This window comes from Hyaena hyaena, unplaced genomic scaffold, assembly GCF_003009895.1.
Source record: "Hyaena hyaena isolate Hyena2069 unplaced genomic scaffold, ASM300989v1 scaffold_124, whole genome shotgun sequence".
NCBI classification, from domain to species: domain Eukaryota; kingdom Metazoa; phylum Chordata; class Mammalia; order Carnivora; family Hyaenidae; genus Hyaena; species Hyaena hyaena.
Window position 1 is genome coordinate 3340255 of NW_024080755.1, and position 12555 is coordinate 3352809.

Sequence of the window (12555 nt, forward strand, 5' to 3'; positions counted from 1 at the left end):
CGTGCGTGTGCAGGGCTGTGCACACGGCCAGAGGCGCCGAGCGGGCTCCAAGCGACCCCTGGGTAACCTCCTCCGCAGGAGAAGGGGGGAGGTCATGGCTGTGACCTGCAGGCCGAGGGTGGGGGGCTTGTCCACGCAGGAACACGGAGCCCTGGGCTTACCGCGAGGCGCCCCCGGCCCCCAGGCATCTGCAGGAGGTAAGTTTCTATCCAATCACTGACCGGCCACTAAGCCCACGCGGAGACTTCACAGAACTCATTCTGAGGCCGCCCAACCACCACCAGCCCTGGGGACGGGAGAGCCCCCCACCCCCCCCACCAGCAGGGCCACCCATTGCCTGAAACATCTGGTTTTCAGAACAAAAACGAGACGGGGAAAGACACAAGAGCGTGTGGCCCCCTTTGCCGGGAACAAGGAACCACGGGCCTCGGAGGCGGCCCAAATCCCGGACTCCCGGGGGCAGAGGCTTTAAGCCCTCTCTCGTAAACACATTCCAGCAACTACAGCAAACCACACAGAAGGAACGAAAAGTATGAGAATGTCTCGCCAAACAAGGAACCTCCATAGAGACAGAAATTATGTAAAAAAAAAAAAAAAAGAGCTGAAATCCCCAATTCACGGGACGCGCAGCGACGGAGCGAGTCTCTGCAAACGCACAGAAGGTCGAAGGAAAGCGGAACGTCCAGTCTGGGGACGAGAAGGTAAAAGGAGGAAAAATGAGCAAATCCTGGGCGCCCTGTGGGGCCCCATCGCGTGTACTGATGCTCACGGGGAGAGGAGAGGGAAAGGGGCAGAAAGAAGTGTAAAGAACTAATGAGCAAAACCTCACCCAACTTTCTTTTAGTATTTAATTTTGAGCATAGGGGCGGGGGAGGGGCGAGGAGAGGGGACAGAGGATCCGAAGCGGGCCCTGCGCTGACAGCACAGAGCCTGACGCAGGGCTCAGACTCACCAACCACAAGATCATGACCCGAGAGGGCGGACGCTCGACCGACTGAGCCACCCCAGGTGCTCCTCAAACCAAGTTTCTTAAAAACGTTCCCAAGATGTGCCCCAACCTGCGCCCCCGAGAAGCCCCGCGGGACAAGCTCCCAGGGCCACACTCCTGCACGCGCCCCAGCCAAGCTGTCAGAGCCAGAGGGCGTCCCGGAAGCCAGGGAGCAGGAACCCCCCGCCCCACAGAGAAGCTTCTCATTAGAGACTGCGGGGGCCCCTAGGCAACCGGAGGAAATACGTAAAGCACCGGAAGAAAAAGCCTCTAAGCCAAGAACTCCACGCCCCGCAAGAGCCGTCTTCAGAAATGAAGGAGAAAGGCAGACACTCGCAGGTCAAACAGCGGACTGTCTGTCCCCAGCAGGGCCACCCCACGGGGGCAGGGAGAGGGACACCGCCGCGAACGTCACCGGTACAGGGAACCACACAGCTCAGTACGAAGAGCAGCAGCAGGTCTTTTTCCTCGTAACTTCTTCCCTGTGACTGAGAGGCGAGAGCAGAGAGCAAACATTATAAAGGCGCCAACGGAGAGCAATGGCCGAGGCGGTGACGTGTGTGGCGGTCAAGCGCTGGGCGAGCCCGGACCGGAGTGACAGAGAGGCCGTTCCCTATACTGCCGTGATCGATCCCAAACAGACCGGTAACCGCGGAACCCAGAACTACTACTACAAAACAGATGGTAAAGACACACAGACACGGAAATTAGAATCGTATACAAGGAATGATCTCAAACAACACACCACCGCAGGGACAAAGGGACACGGACGACACGAGACCTGCGGAAAGCAGAGCGGAGCTCCCTTCTCGGCGGTCACGGGAAACAGGAGGCGACTCCACAGTCTGACTCGGCCCGGGGTGGGGTGGGGGTCCCCGACGCGGGCGCGAACCCACCTTGGTTATTTCGTCCGAAATGCTGTAGTCCAGGAAGCGCAGGAGCGTGAGATAGATGCGGAACTTGTCGAGCAGGGACGGGAGCACGGCGGCCAGCAGGCTCTCGGTGTATTCCTCCATGTTGGGCGGCACGAGCTGGGGCTGCAGGTGGACCTGGCAGTCTGCCTAGAGCGAGCAACGACAAGGGACTTCCCAAGTTCCTAAAGGACTCGAAGTGCGGGAGGGGGCGGCACCTTGTCAGCCCATGAAGGAACCAGAAGATACTCTTTACTGGGGGAAGGGCACCTTTGTGTTTTGAGAGAGCGAGCATGTGTAAACGTGCAAGCAGAGGTGAGGCAGAGGGAAAAGGGGACAAAAGGTGACAGGGAGGGGGGATGAGGGTAAAGAAGGGGTGGGGGGTAGGGAAGGGAGAGAGAGAATGAATGTATCTTAAGCAGGCTCCACTCACAGAGCTCAACACGGGGCTTGATCCCCCAACACTGGGATCGTCACACCTGAGCCAAAATCAAGAGCCGGATGCTAAACCGATAGAGCCACCGAGGTGCCCAGGCGAGGGGAGGGGAGGGGGTGTCACTTTTTAACATGGATTTACAAGCACTAGGACTACCTCAGCAACACTCACTGAAGTTAGCCTGTCTTTGGTTACTTTTATTTCCTAATTAACAGTATCAGTAACATATAAAAAGGGAGCCCACCTCTACAAAGCAGCTAACTAAAATGTTAAAATCAAGGTTTCCTTGATCCTGGAAGATGTAGTGTTTCCTAATGATCTGCATTTCTAGAAATCACATAAAGCAGGTTAACAGATTCCCACAGAAAACTTACTCCTGGGCCATTTTATCCTTACCCATAGGCCATTTCTCATAAATCACAGGTGACCCTGAGTTCACAGAGAAACTATATACCTTTTAAGCAACTGGGCAAACTTTTCATCATCCAAAGATTCAGAATCAAAAGCTTTCTTCTCAAATTGCGCTGATGATTTACCAGGGCACCTCGTTGCCAGGCACAAAATAATTACCGTGTCATCAGGAACGTTTTACAAGGAACTCTAAAGTCTTTCTCACATAAGACTGACAGAAAACAAGGGAGCCGAGGCAGCAAGAACGAAGGTCTGGATGTCAGGCAATTTACAGACAGTTTCTCCCTTCCAGGCCCGGATGTGGGAGTTTCGGCTCCCAGAAGCTTTCCTTTGCTTGTGCTGTGATCTCCACTATCTGGTTCTTCACAGAGAGTTTTCATCCCCAAGGCAGGAACAAAACCACCAATTCTCTCACTGACAATCAGCAGCCACAATTCCAACACAAGTTTAACTTCCAAATAATAAGCAGTACCGAGAAACAAAACGAAAATATACACCTCATTCCAGCATAACCTCCCTCCATCTTGAAATGGCTCCTCTTACCGGGAGGAGTGATCTCCCCTCCGAAGTAATGAAAACGTTAATGCTGCAGGGGAACTCCATGTGGTGGTAACTGAAGTCATAATCCACTTTCTGCCACGTGATTAGGTTGCTCAGGGCAGTCACATTATGAACACCTAAAAAATTAAAAAAATAATTTTTTGGTCACCTGATTTTAATCACCTACACAAAGTGGTCTTACCGACACTGATTTTAAGATACGAGGTTTCTACCTCTTTTTAAAGTGACTGGGGCACCGTTCAACTTCCTAAACTAAACATTCACTATGTAATGGATGCCACAGACAATACCGATCAAGCTGGACAAACGTATTTTGGGGCCAAGATCCCCCCAAAATCTAAGCTGGCACCTGGCACACAACTCAGCCTAAGACAGGTTCCCAGGAAGTACGATCACTTCCCAGGTGATGTGCCCACAGATCTGAAATGACAGGATAGAACCGAAATGATTTTTATGCATAGAAAGGACGTTATTGAATTTTACCGGCTTTCATCTTCACCTCTGCCTTAAGCATCCCCCACCCACACTACCTGTTCTTCTACCCTTGCCTCCTGAACTCCCCTCCCGCAAAGTGCCTCGTCCGTGCTCAGCTGAGTGCACTCTGCTTTCTTGGAATTTTAGAACATGTTCTGTAACTGAGGTTCGTTCAAACCATTCAACCTACTTTTTTTTCAGACATTCTCTGAAAAATAATTTTAAATTTCACACTGGGGAGTATACAGCGTTTTATCAGATCTTCTTTACACTTTTCTTTTTAGCTACTAGATTACTGAAGGCAAAATCTCCTCCCTCCTCAGCCTTTAAGAGCCCCTTGCTGGGTCCTTGTACCATTTCCGTATCACTACACAAACCACAGCTGACGTGCCCCACGCGTAAGTTCCGAACAGCCGCAGCGTACAGGTCATATGACAAGACTTGACCTTAAATACTCCTGAAATGGGAGTCTGCCTTTCGTCCGGTGATTCTTTTAAAAGTCACTACCAGATCTGACTTTCCCGGGAGGTCAGAAACAAAGGGCAGCATCCACGCCCATACCTGGTGTGTCCAGCTGCCCCTGTTCCAGAAGAGTCTCATCAATCACAAGGGAGGTGTTGCTGGGTAGCTGGAGGAGCCCGCTGACCAGGCGGTTGGCCGCATAGTCCTTGTGGGGGGTCAGCCGCAGGCGGTTCATGTTCTCTATGGTCATCTGCAGGCGGAAAGACTACACACAGACACGTTTCAGTGAGCGAGGAACCAAGTTCCCTGTCTTAAGAAAATACGTATGAGGGGTTCACCACCTGCCACATGTGTGTAAGACAGAGCTCATCAATTTCTAAGGGTGTAGCTTCATGGTTTCTTGAGCTCTCAGAAGCAAAAATAGTATTTACATCTTAAATAGGAATTTCACTGATTGTAAGAGCTGCTTTATTCTCATTTTGTTTGGTTTTCTTAATGAATGATTTCTATTTTATCAGCGAACAAGAAACGATAGATAATTCAGATCCATTTATCAAACATTCAGAAGCTTGACTTCTTTTACCTACCACGACCACACGCTAACAAAACGGAAAATATCTAATCAACACAGGAGAGAAAAGCTTAATTTTCCTCTGCACGCCTCAAATTAAAATCACATTCATTCATCAGACTAGCACAGACCAGTGAACAAAACGCCCTGGTAAACACTGAGGAGCAGAGCCCCCTGAGCGGCGGCTGGGCCCTGCGGGTCCCGTGACCAATGCCGGCGGCCTCCTCGTCCCTTGTCAACATACTTCAGGACCTGTCAGACCCATGCGCACCTCTCCTCCGTCTCCCCCAGCCCAGCAATGCCCTCTGCACCTGCTTCACACTCCAACACCCCTCCTATCACCCCAGCCTCAGAAGAAGTAGGTGTGCTTGGGTGGAGCCTGGGGCTGGGGAGAAGGGTGCTGAGCAAGAAACTTCCAGCATTTAGGGGATTACTGCACCATGCCTCAGGGACTCAAAGAAAATGCACAGGAGGCTGGAACTCCAGAGATAAAAGCAAATAAGCCCTGAAGGAGAGTCTGTCAAATCCCAAGGTGGCAAAGAGCAGGGTCTAGCTCCATGAAGGCAGAAGCGGGTCGCTCATACTTAACCCGCTGTGAAAACTACACAGGAGATTAACAAGGTAAGTGTTCAGAAAAAGTCTGGTGCCGGATAGAAACACAAGACAACGACTAGGGAACGGCATATGGTAACAACAGTAAAACCCGCAAATCCACTAGAGAGTGATGCAACATAAAAAGAATAAAAAGGAAAACCCTCACCACGCTCTAACCTCGTGTACTTCGCAGAGACCTTTCACACTGAAAATTCAATTTGTGTCCTAAGTATGTGTCCTCGGCTGTGCCCTGACTTCTCCCCAGGACGCATTCCGCACCAGCCACACTGGCCTCTGGTGTGCCTCCAACGTGCGGAGCACACTGCTGCCTCCAGGCCTCGGCGCTTGCTCTCTCCGCCTAGGACGGACACCCCGACAGAGCATCCGGCCTGGCCTGCTCCCACACTTGACCAAGTGTCCCCCTGAATTCCCTGAAGGCGAGACCTTCCCTGACCACGCTGATTACCTTTCTTCTGGCCCATGACTGATCTCCAGGACATTTCAATGACATACTGCGTATTTACTTAGTACTACTCGTCCTCTCCTACAACAACTGAAATCTGACCAGTTCAGTAATTCCCAAAATGCGGTCTAGGGAACTCCCTGCGAGTTGCTGACACCCTTTTATGGAGTCCCCGGGGTCAAAATCCCACATAGATAAAAGATCCATTCAATGTGCAAGAGAGACCAATGAGTTTACTGCAGCGGGGGATAAAGTTCACAGATCCCACACCTGCAACTACCCTTCAAGACAATGTCACATAGGCAACTCTGGCCTAGTGTCAAAGAACGTCCATAGGTATCCGAAAAGGCTAAGAACAGTCCTTCCTTGGCCAACTACTCTTCTGTACAGAGCCAGAAGTATTCCTTCATATACTTCAACCAAAATGTCCGATTACCATGGACTGAATGCAGAAGTGGATTTGACAACCCAGCGATCCATAGATCCAGATGTTAAAGAGACTGGCAAAAAACCATGTCACTTTGATCACTAACGGTTTTTGATTTGAGAAAATAGCTATAGCTACAAAAACATTTTATGTTCCTATGTAATGATTTTTGTGAATCAGTATTTTAGCATATTTTTAGTTTTTCTACTCTGCTAAATTCATGCTAAAAACAACCCAAATAAATTACACCCCTTTAAGTCCTCAATAACTTAAGTGTAAACTGAGTCAAGGAGTGTGAGAAACACTGGTCTATTTGGCCCACTGCTGCTCCCTAGGAGCCCCGAGGGCGCTGGCGCTCACCCTCAGCTGACGCGGTTAGACAAGCGATCAGCTCTGTGGTGACACCACTACTCAGCAGCAATACCTGCCCCAGCCCGTTCCCCACGTCTCACCACACAGGCGCTCAGTCCAGACGCCCTGGCAAACAAAGGCAGCTCGACTTTGCAAGCAAGAGTTAAAACTGGGGCAATGGAGATACAGATCTTTATTACCTCAGCTAAATGAATTATGCTCCTGTAATTTAGGTTTACTTAAAGATTTTTAACGTACACAGAAGAGACCAAATTGCACAAATAGGCACCAATTGAGAGTGTAATTTTGAGGGAGTTACCTGCAATCATGCCATTAGATTTACAGAGATACACGCTAAGGCAATGAAAGAAAAGTGAAATGTTGAGGGCAGAATAGATTTTAAATTATGGAACTTGGCAGGCTTTGTTTCCCCTGAGTAAGATCTTTCAAATACTTGGGTTGAATGAAAGACAATTAGATAAATTTTTCAAGTCTGCTTAGGTTTATAATAAATATTTATATTGATCTTACTGCTGGAACAAGATGCTGAATAATTCGGTATAAGTGTTCTGTGAAGCTACTATTCCGCGGGCAACCACTCAAGTTAACCGTGAATTTTCCCAGTGGAAGAACGTCTCTTCTTGTATACCTAGGAAAAAAAGATACCAACCAGTAAGATATTCAGGTCGTTTCCTGATTTCCACCAAAAAGCAAACAAAGATTAGCACAATACTATCATTAAAAATAAAGTAGATTAGGGGCGCCTGGGTGGCTTAGTTGGTTAAGTGTCTGACTCTTGATTTTGGCTCAGGTCATGATCTCACAGTTGTGGCTTTGAGCCTGATGTCCAGCTCTGCACTGACAGCACAGAACCCAATTGGGACCTTCCCTCTCTCCCTCTCCTCCTACCCCTTCCCCCAACTCCCTCAAAATAAACAAACTTAGAAAAAGAGAAAATAAAGCTGATTACTCTGATCGGTTCATTGATCAGAATGACAGCAATAAAAGTAGCAGCCAGAACTTATATTTAAGGGCTGATCATGAGCTAGGGACTGTCCAGAGAGCTTAAATGCCTCATTTAATCCCCACACACTCGGAGGTAGGTCATCTTTGCTGCCCAGGGGAGAAATCTGAGACAGAAATGTGAAGTAACGTGCCCAAAGTTCACACTGTCAGGAAGTGGGAGAGCTGGATTCGAACCTACAGAGTCTGGCTCCAGAATGTGTCTGTGCACTCAACTGTTACGTATGGCTGTCTGACGTTCTATCCAAGGAAAGATTTATTGGAGTACAAAGATGTTTACTGCAGTGTCTTATAACAGAAAAAAACTAGGAAATCTAACATGTATGGAAACAGTACAACTGTCTGTAAGGAAACACATACTATGCAGCCAGTAAAAAGCTTTATGAAGAATTACAGAGAGAAAATGTTAAAGATATAGTCAATGATAAAACCAAGAGGAAGAACTGTGTTAAAATGTAATGGAGATCTGTGTAGGGATATAGCCAATCCTTATGCAGACAAAAAGGATGAAATGATGATGCCTGGGCGGCTCGGTCAGTTAAGCAGCTACCTTCGGCTCCGGTCACGATCTCAGGGTTGGTGGGTTCAAGCCCCGAGTCGGGCTCTGTGCTGTCAGCGGGGAGCCTGCTTCGGATCCTCTGTCTCCCTCTCTCTCTCTGCCCCTCCCCTGCTCACTCACTCTCCCTCTCAAAAATAAACATTCAAAAAAAAAAAAAAGAAAAGATGAAATGGACATGAGCAAAGACGTGTTAACAGAGATCATCTCTAACTGGAGGGATTACAGGTGATTTCCCATTTCTTTATGCTCCTGGAACTTTGAAGACACCACACACATTACTTCTGAAATCAGGAAAGGCAGACCTACAGTGACGTGAAGGGGAAGGGCGCTCACGTCCACAGACCGGTCAGAGGCACACACACTGAACTGTGTGGAGCCTGGGAAGTACGAACAGAGAATGCAGAACACGAAAGAGTAAAACAGCTCATTTTACTCATCAGCCAGGCTCTCTGACTGTGGCTCTTCCATTTACGGGAGGCATAAACAAAAGGTTAAATGTGACCCTGAGAAAAAGAATTTGTCTGCCATCTGGTGTAACATTTGTTACACTGAACGAATAAAAACCATCTGATGATGAAGCTAATAAACTCTGACACCCAAGTTACCGGAGATCCCTTCCCACTCGCTTCCACTTCCCACACCACGCCCACTGCCCTCAGCGCCCCCGGGCTGCCCGCACTCACACTGTGGAGATGAGATGTAAGATAAGGTACTCAGCTGCCAGGCCGTCTCCCAGAAGCGCGTGCGTGAGGAAACCGAGCAGCTCTGCCCGGACGGGAGACAGTTCAGACATGAAACCTGAAACGACTAGAGAGGGGAGACCAGGCTCAGAACACACGGTGGCTCCTCTCGAGTGTCTCAGGCTCACAAAGCTACACAAACTCGAGTGCGACAGAGCACTGAAATCCACAGACAACTGACATTGACTTAGAATATGGGTCATTAAGTGAAGACAGCCTGTAAACTTCCTTTTGCTTCATTTTAATAAAGAGGATTAACACAGAGGAAAATGGGGCAGCAAAAGGGCAGTTCCTAGAGAAACCCAACCTGAGGGGGGCCCTGACAACTCGGCTCCACCGTGAGCACCCGTCACAGGCAGCTCCTGACACACACACACACGGCCTGACGGTCTGGGCCCCACAGACTCAGCACTTACACTTACAGGTTTTGCTCTCCTCCTTGTTAAGGCAAGCAGGCAGCAAAGGATTGATGTGCTGCAACTTCTGGGCTAAAACCACGTGGATTCTAGGCACTAACGAGGCTGGAGGACTGTGCACTCGCTGCTCTTCGGCCGTGTCTGTGCATTCCATTGGGTCCAGGAGCAAAGAGGCATCCCTATGGAGACAGCACAAAGCTTCAATTCACAGACACCCCTCTGAAAATAAAATGAGAATTCAAGCCGAGATTGGTTCCACCTGTGTGTCTCCTTAAAGAACAGAAAATGGCCCCTCACTCTAAACTGTCAGGCCACACAGACTTCAGGCTAGCTGGGTCATAGGCATATGGGTTTATTCCCCGGGAACCAGAACACTTTTCCCGTGTGCTGCAGCTGCCATTAATGGGACAGAGTATGTCAGTGAGGAGGTCATTTCCAAACACAGATATTCTTAAGCTACCAGCTGAGACATGAAACACTTTGCAGCAGTGTCTCAGCTACCCCCAACCTGGGGTCTTCTTCTCCAAAGGCATCAGGTACCTATTATTTAGTGTGTCAAAGATCCACTCACCTCTGTCCTACTAACATTTTCCTACATGACACCTCCCTTGAAGGGTGGTAGTCAAGTGGTGAAAATAAAGTGTGAGTTTTTCAAATTTGCCAAATAAATGAGCAGATGATACATTTGTTGTGATGTGATTGAAACAAATCTAAAATGTTTTTAGAACTTCAGCCTTCACAGGTTGCTGTCCAGAGTCCCCCCCCCCCCCACCGTCATACTGCTAGCCTCCTCGCACATAAGGACAGTGACAACCCTTAGGTGGCCAGTACTGTGTGCTGGGCAGGGTTCTTCACTGTGCACCAAAACCTTTGGCCACAGAGAGGAAACCAAGCCCCTGCAGAAGTCAAGCCTAAGGTCACACAGCCAGTAACTGGCCACACCGGGTTGCCAACCCAAGCCATCCGGGTCTCTCTGTACCCTGAGCAGCCTCAGCAAATGAAGTCACTGATGCAGGAAAATCATCTTAACCAGAAACAGCTAAGATAAGCAATCTGCTATCTTCTCATTAAGGAATGTTATTTAAGTTTATTTAAAGTTCTTTAAAATTTTTATTTTGTACCTTTTTTTAATATATGGTAAAAAGTAAGTTCTTCCTGTGGAGAAACCAAGATCAATGTCCAATACTCAGTAAGAACTATCGTGGGCGGGGAGGGGGGGGGTCAGGGGGGCAGGGGGATGGGATTCCATTCTTCTGGCAAACTCAAAAGAGAATGAGGAAGATCTGGATTTTCAGGCCATATTGTTAAACGAGCAGAAAAAGAATAAAGGTATACATATACCGTGCCACCTTTTATGTAAGAATAAAGGAGGAATATGATATACACATGTCTACTTATTTTTGCAAAAAATACAGGAAAGATAAAAGTGGAAATGGAGGTTGGTTCCCTGTGGAGGGTGAGCCTGAACAGGGCAGGGGATAACAGCCCTGCATTCTTTGTGTACAGCTGTCATCACTTTGGCAATAATGTCGATGTTTTCTATACTTTAAAAATCAAAACAGTAAGGGTGGGAAGAAAAACTCTTGACATGAAGCACAATGGAAACAAAGGAACGTGACCACATAAAATGAAATGATGAGCCGAAGAACCAAGGGGGAAGAAAGGAACCCACCCCAGTAACTCTGGACGTAACACTCTGACTACATACCTCATTCTAAAATAAGAAGAAATGGAAACGAAATCCTGAACTCAAGTTACAAGATTTGTTGTCTGCGGTGCTAAGGACTACCAGTTCTGAAATGACCTTCGCTGCGCTGTAGGGTGTATGGAGAATAATGAGAGCCACGCTTCTTTCTGTTAGAAAAGGAGTTACAAACATGGGAAGGGGGAAGACGTACGTGCTGAATTAGAACCAGAAATAGTGTGAACTCACGGTTCTGATATACAGACTTGAAACTACACAGATATAGGTGTATGTGTATATCATTAAATGTAATTCCTCCCTAAAAGAAACTGGTGCTCCTTGGAAATATGGATGATACTGCAGCGGGAGCATGGGAAGAACAAGATGAAGCTGGAACAGCATCAATGTGCCAGAAAAGGTATTCAACTTTGAGAAGGTCATGTCAGCCAGGACCCAGAGCCCACTAGTGAAATGAGAAAATCTGAATCTCAAAATTATACCAGGCTAACATCCATGCTGATATAAACAAACTACTGGAATAAACAAATGAGAGAGAATGGAAATTGCTCTTCCAACAGAATGCCAATAGTAAGTGTAGGAGGAATGACTGAAATTTTTTTAAAAAGTCACCATCACAGTAATAACTGGTTCAAGAATCATCAATGGATATTAAAATAAGTAGATGAAAGTTATAGGAGAAGCCAGATATTTACATAGTTTCAAAGTATCTTCTTCCAAATTACTTATTACAAAGTGAAAAACAGTAACTTTACAAGACAAAAACCTGGCAGATGCCACCTTAACCAAGTGATCAAAATTAATACCACCAGTAACAGGGCAAACTGACATCACAGGTCTCCTGAGGTGATGGCCTGAATCTAATTGTGAAGAAACAGGACACAAACCCAAAATGAGGTATTCTACAAAATGACTAGCTTATATTCCTCAAAGGTGTCAAGGCTCTGTGCATGTGAGGACATGGAAGACAGCCATCTGCAAACCAGGGGACCCTCATTAGACACCAGATCTGTCAGCACCTTAATTCTGGACTTCCCAGCCTCCAGAACTGTGAGCAACGAATTTCTCTTGTTAAAAAAAAAGTATTAAGACCAGAAAAGATGAAAAGTTGAGAACTGTCCCAGGTTAGTGGCACATGTGACCCTATGAATCCTGTACCAGGGAAAAGAAGAAAAACAACAACAAAACAAACGCCAGAAAGAACACGACTGAGATGCTGGGGAATTAAGTGTGGACTGTGTGGGTCAGTGTACCGGGCATTCAGGGCAAAGCTCTAATTTTGATAGTATATGAGAAAGTCTTTGTTCTTCGGAAATACGAACTCAAGTATTTAGGGTATAATGTAGGCAACTTACTCTCAAGAGTTTCAGAAAAATGTACGTGTGCACACATCTAAGAGACAAATGATGACAGTAAATGAGGCACAAGTGTTAACAACTGGTAAATCTGGGTAAAGGGAGAAAGTT

At 47.4% G+C, this 12555-nt stretch overlaps 1 protein-coding gene across 2 annotated transcripts in view; it reads right to left on the reverse strand.

Annotated features, from left to right (window-relative positions):
- LOC120235159 (minichromosome maintenance complex binding protein) overlaps window positions 1–12555 on the reverse strand; it is a 49498-nt gene that overhangs the window by 2961 nt on the left and 33982 nt on the right. Inside the window, exons 9-14 of one of the 2 annotated variants that reach the window (XM_039237320.1) lie at window positions 9394–9566; window positions 8915–9038; window positions 7181–7298; window positions 4343–4508; window positions 3290–3423; window positions 1885–2049 (exon numbers count right to left, since the gene is read on the reverse strand). In XM_039237320.1, coding sequence (XP_039093251.1) covers window positions 1885–2049; window positions 3290–3423; window positions 4343–4508; window positions 7181–7298; window positions 8915–9038; window positions 9394–9566 — 880 coding nt within the window. Of the gene's footprint in view, window positions 1–1884; window positions 2050–3289; window positions 3424–4342; window positions 4509–7180; window positions 7299–8914; window positions 9039–9387; window positions 9567–12555 lie in introns of both variants that reach the window. The other variant, XM_039237319.1, reaches the window with a different exon arrangement.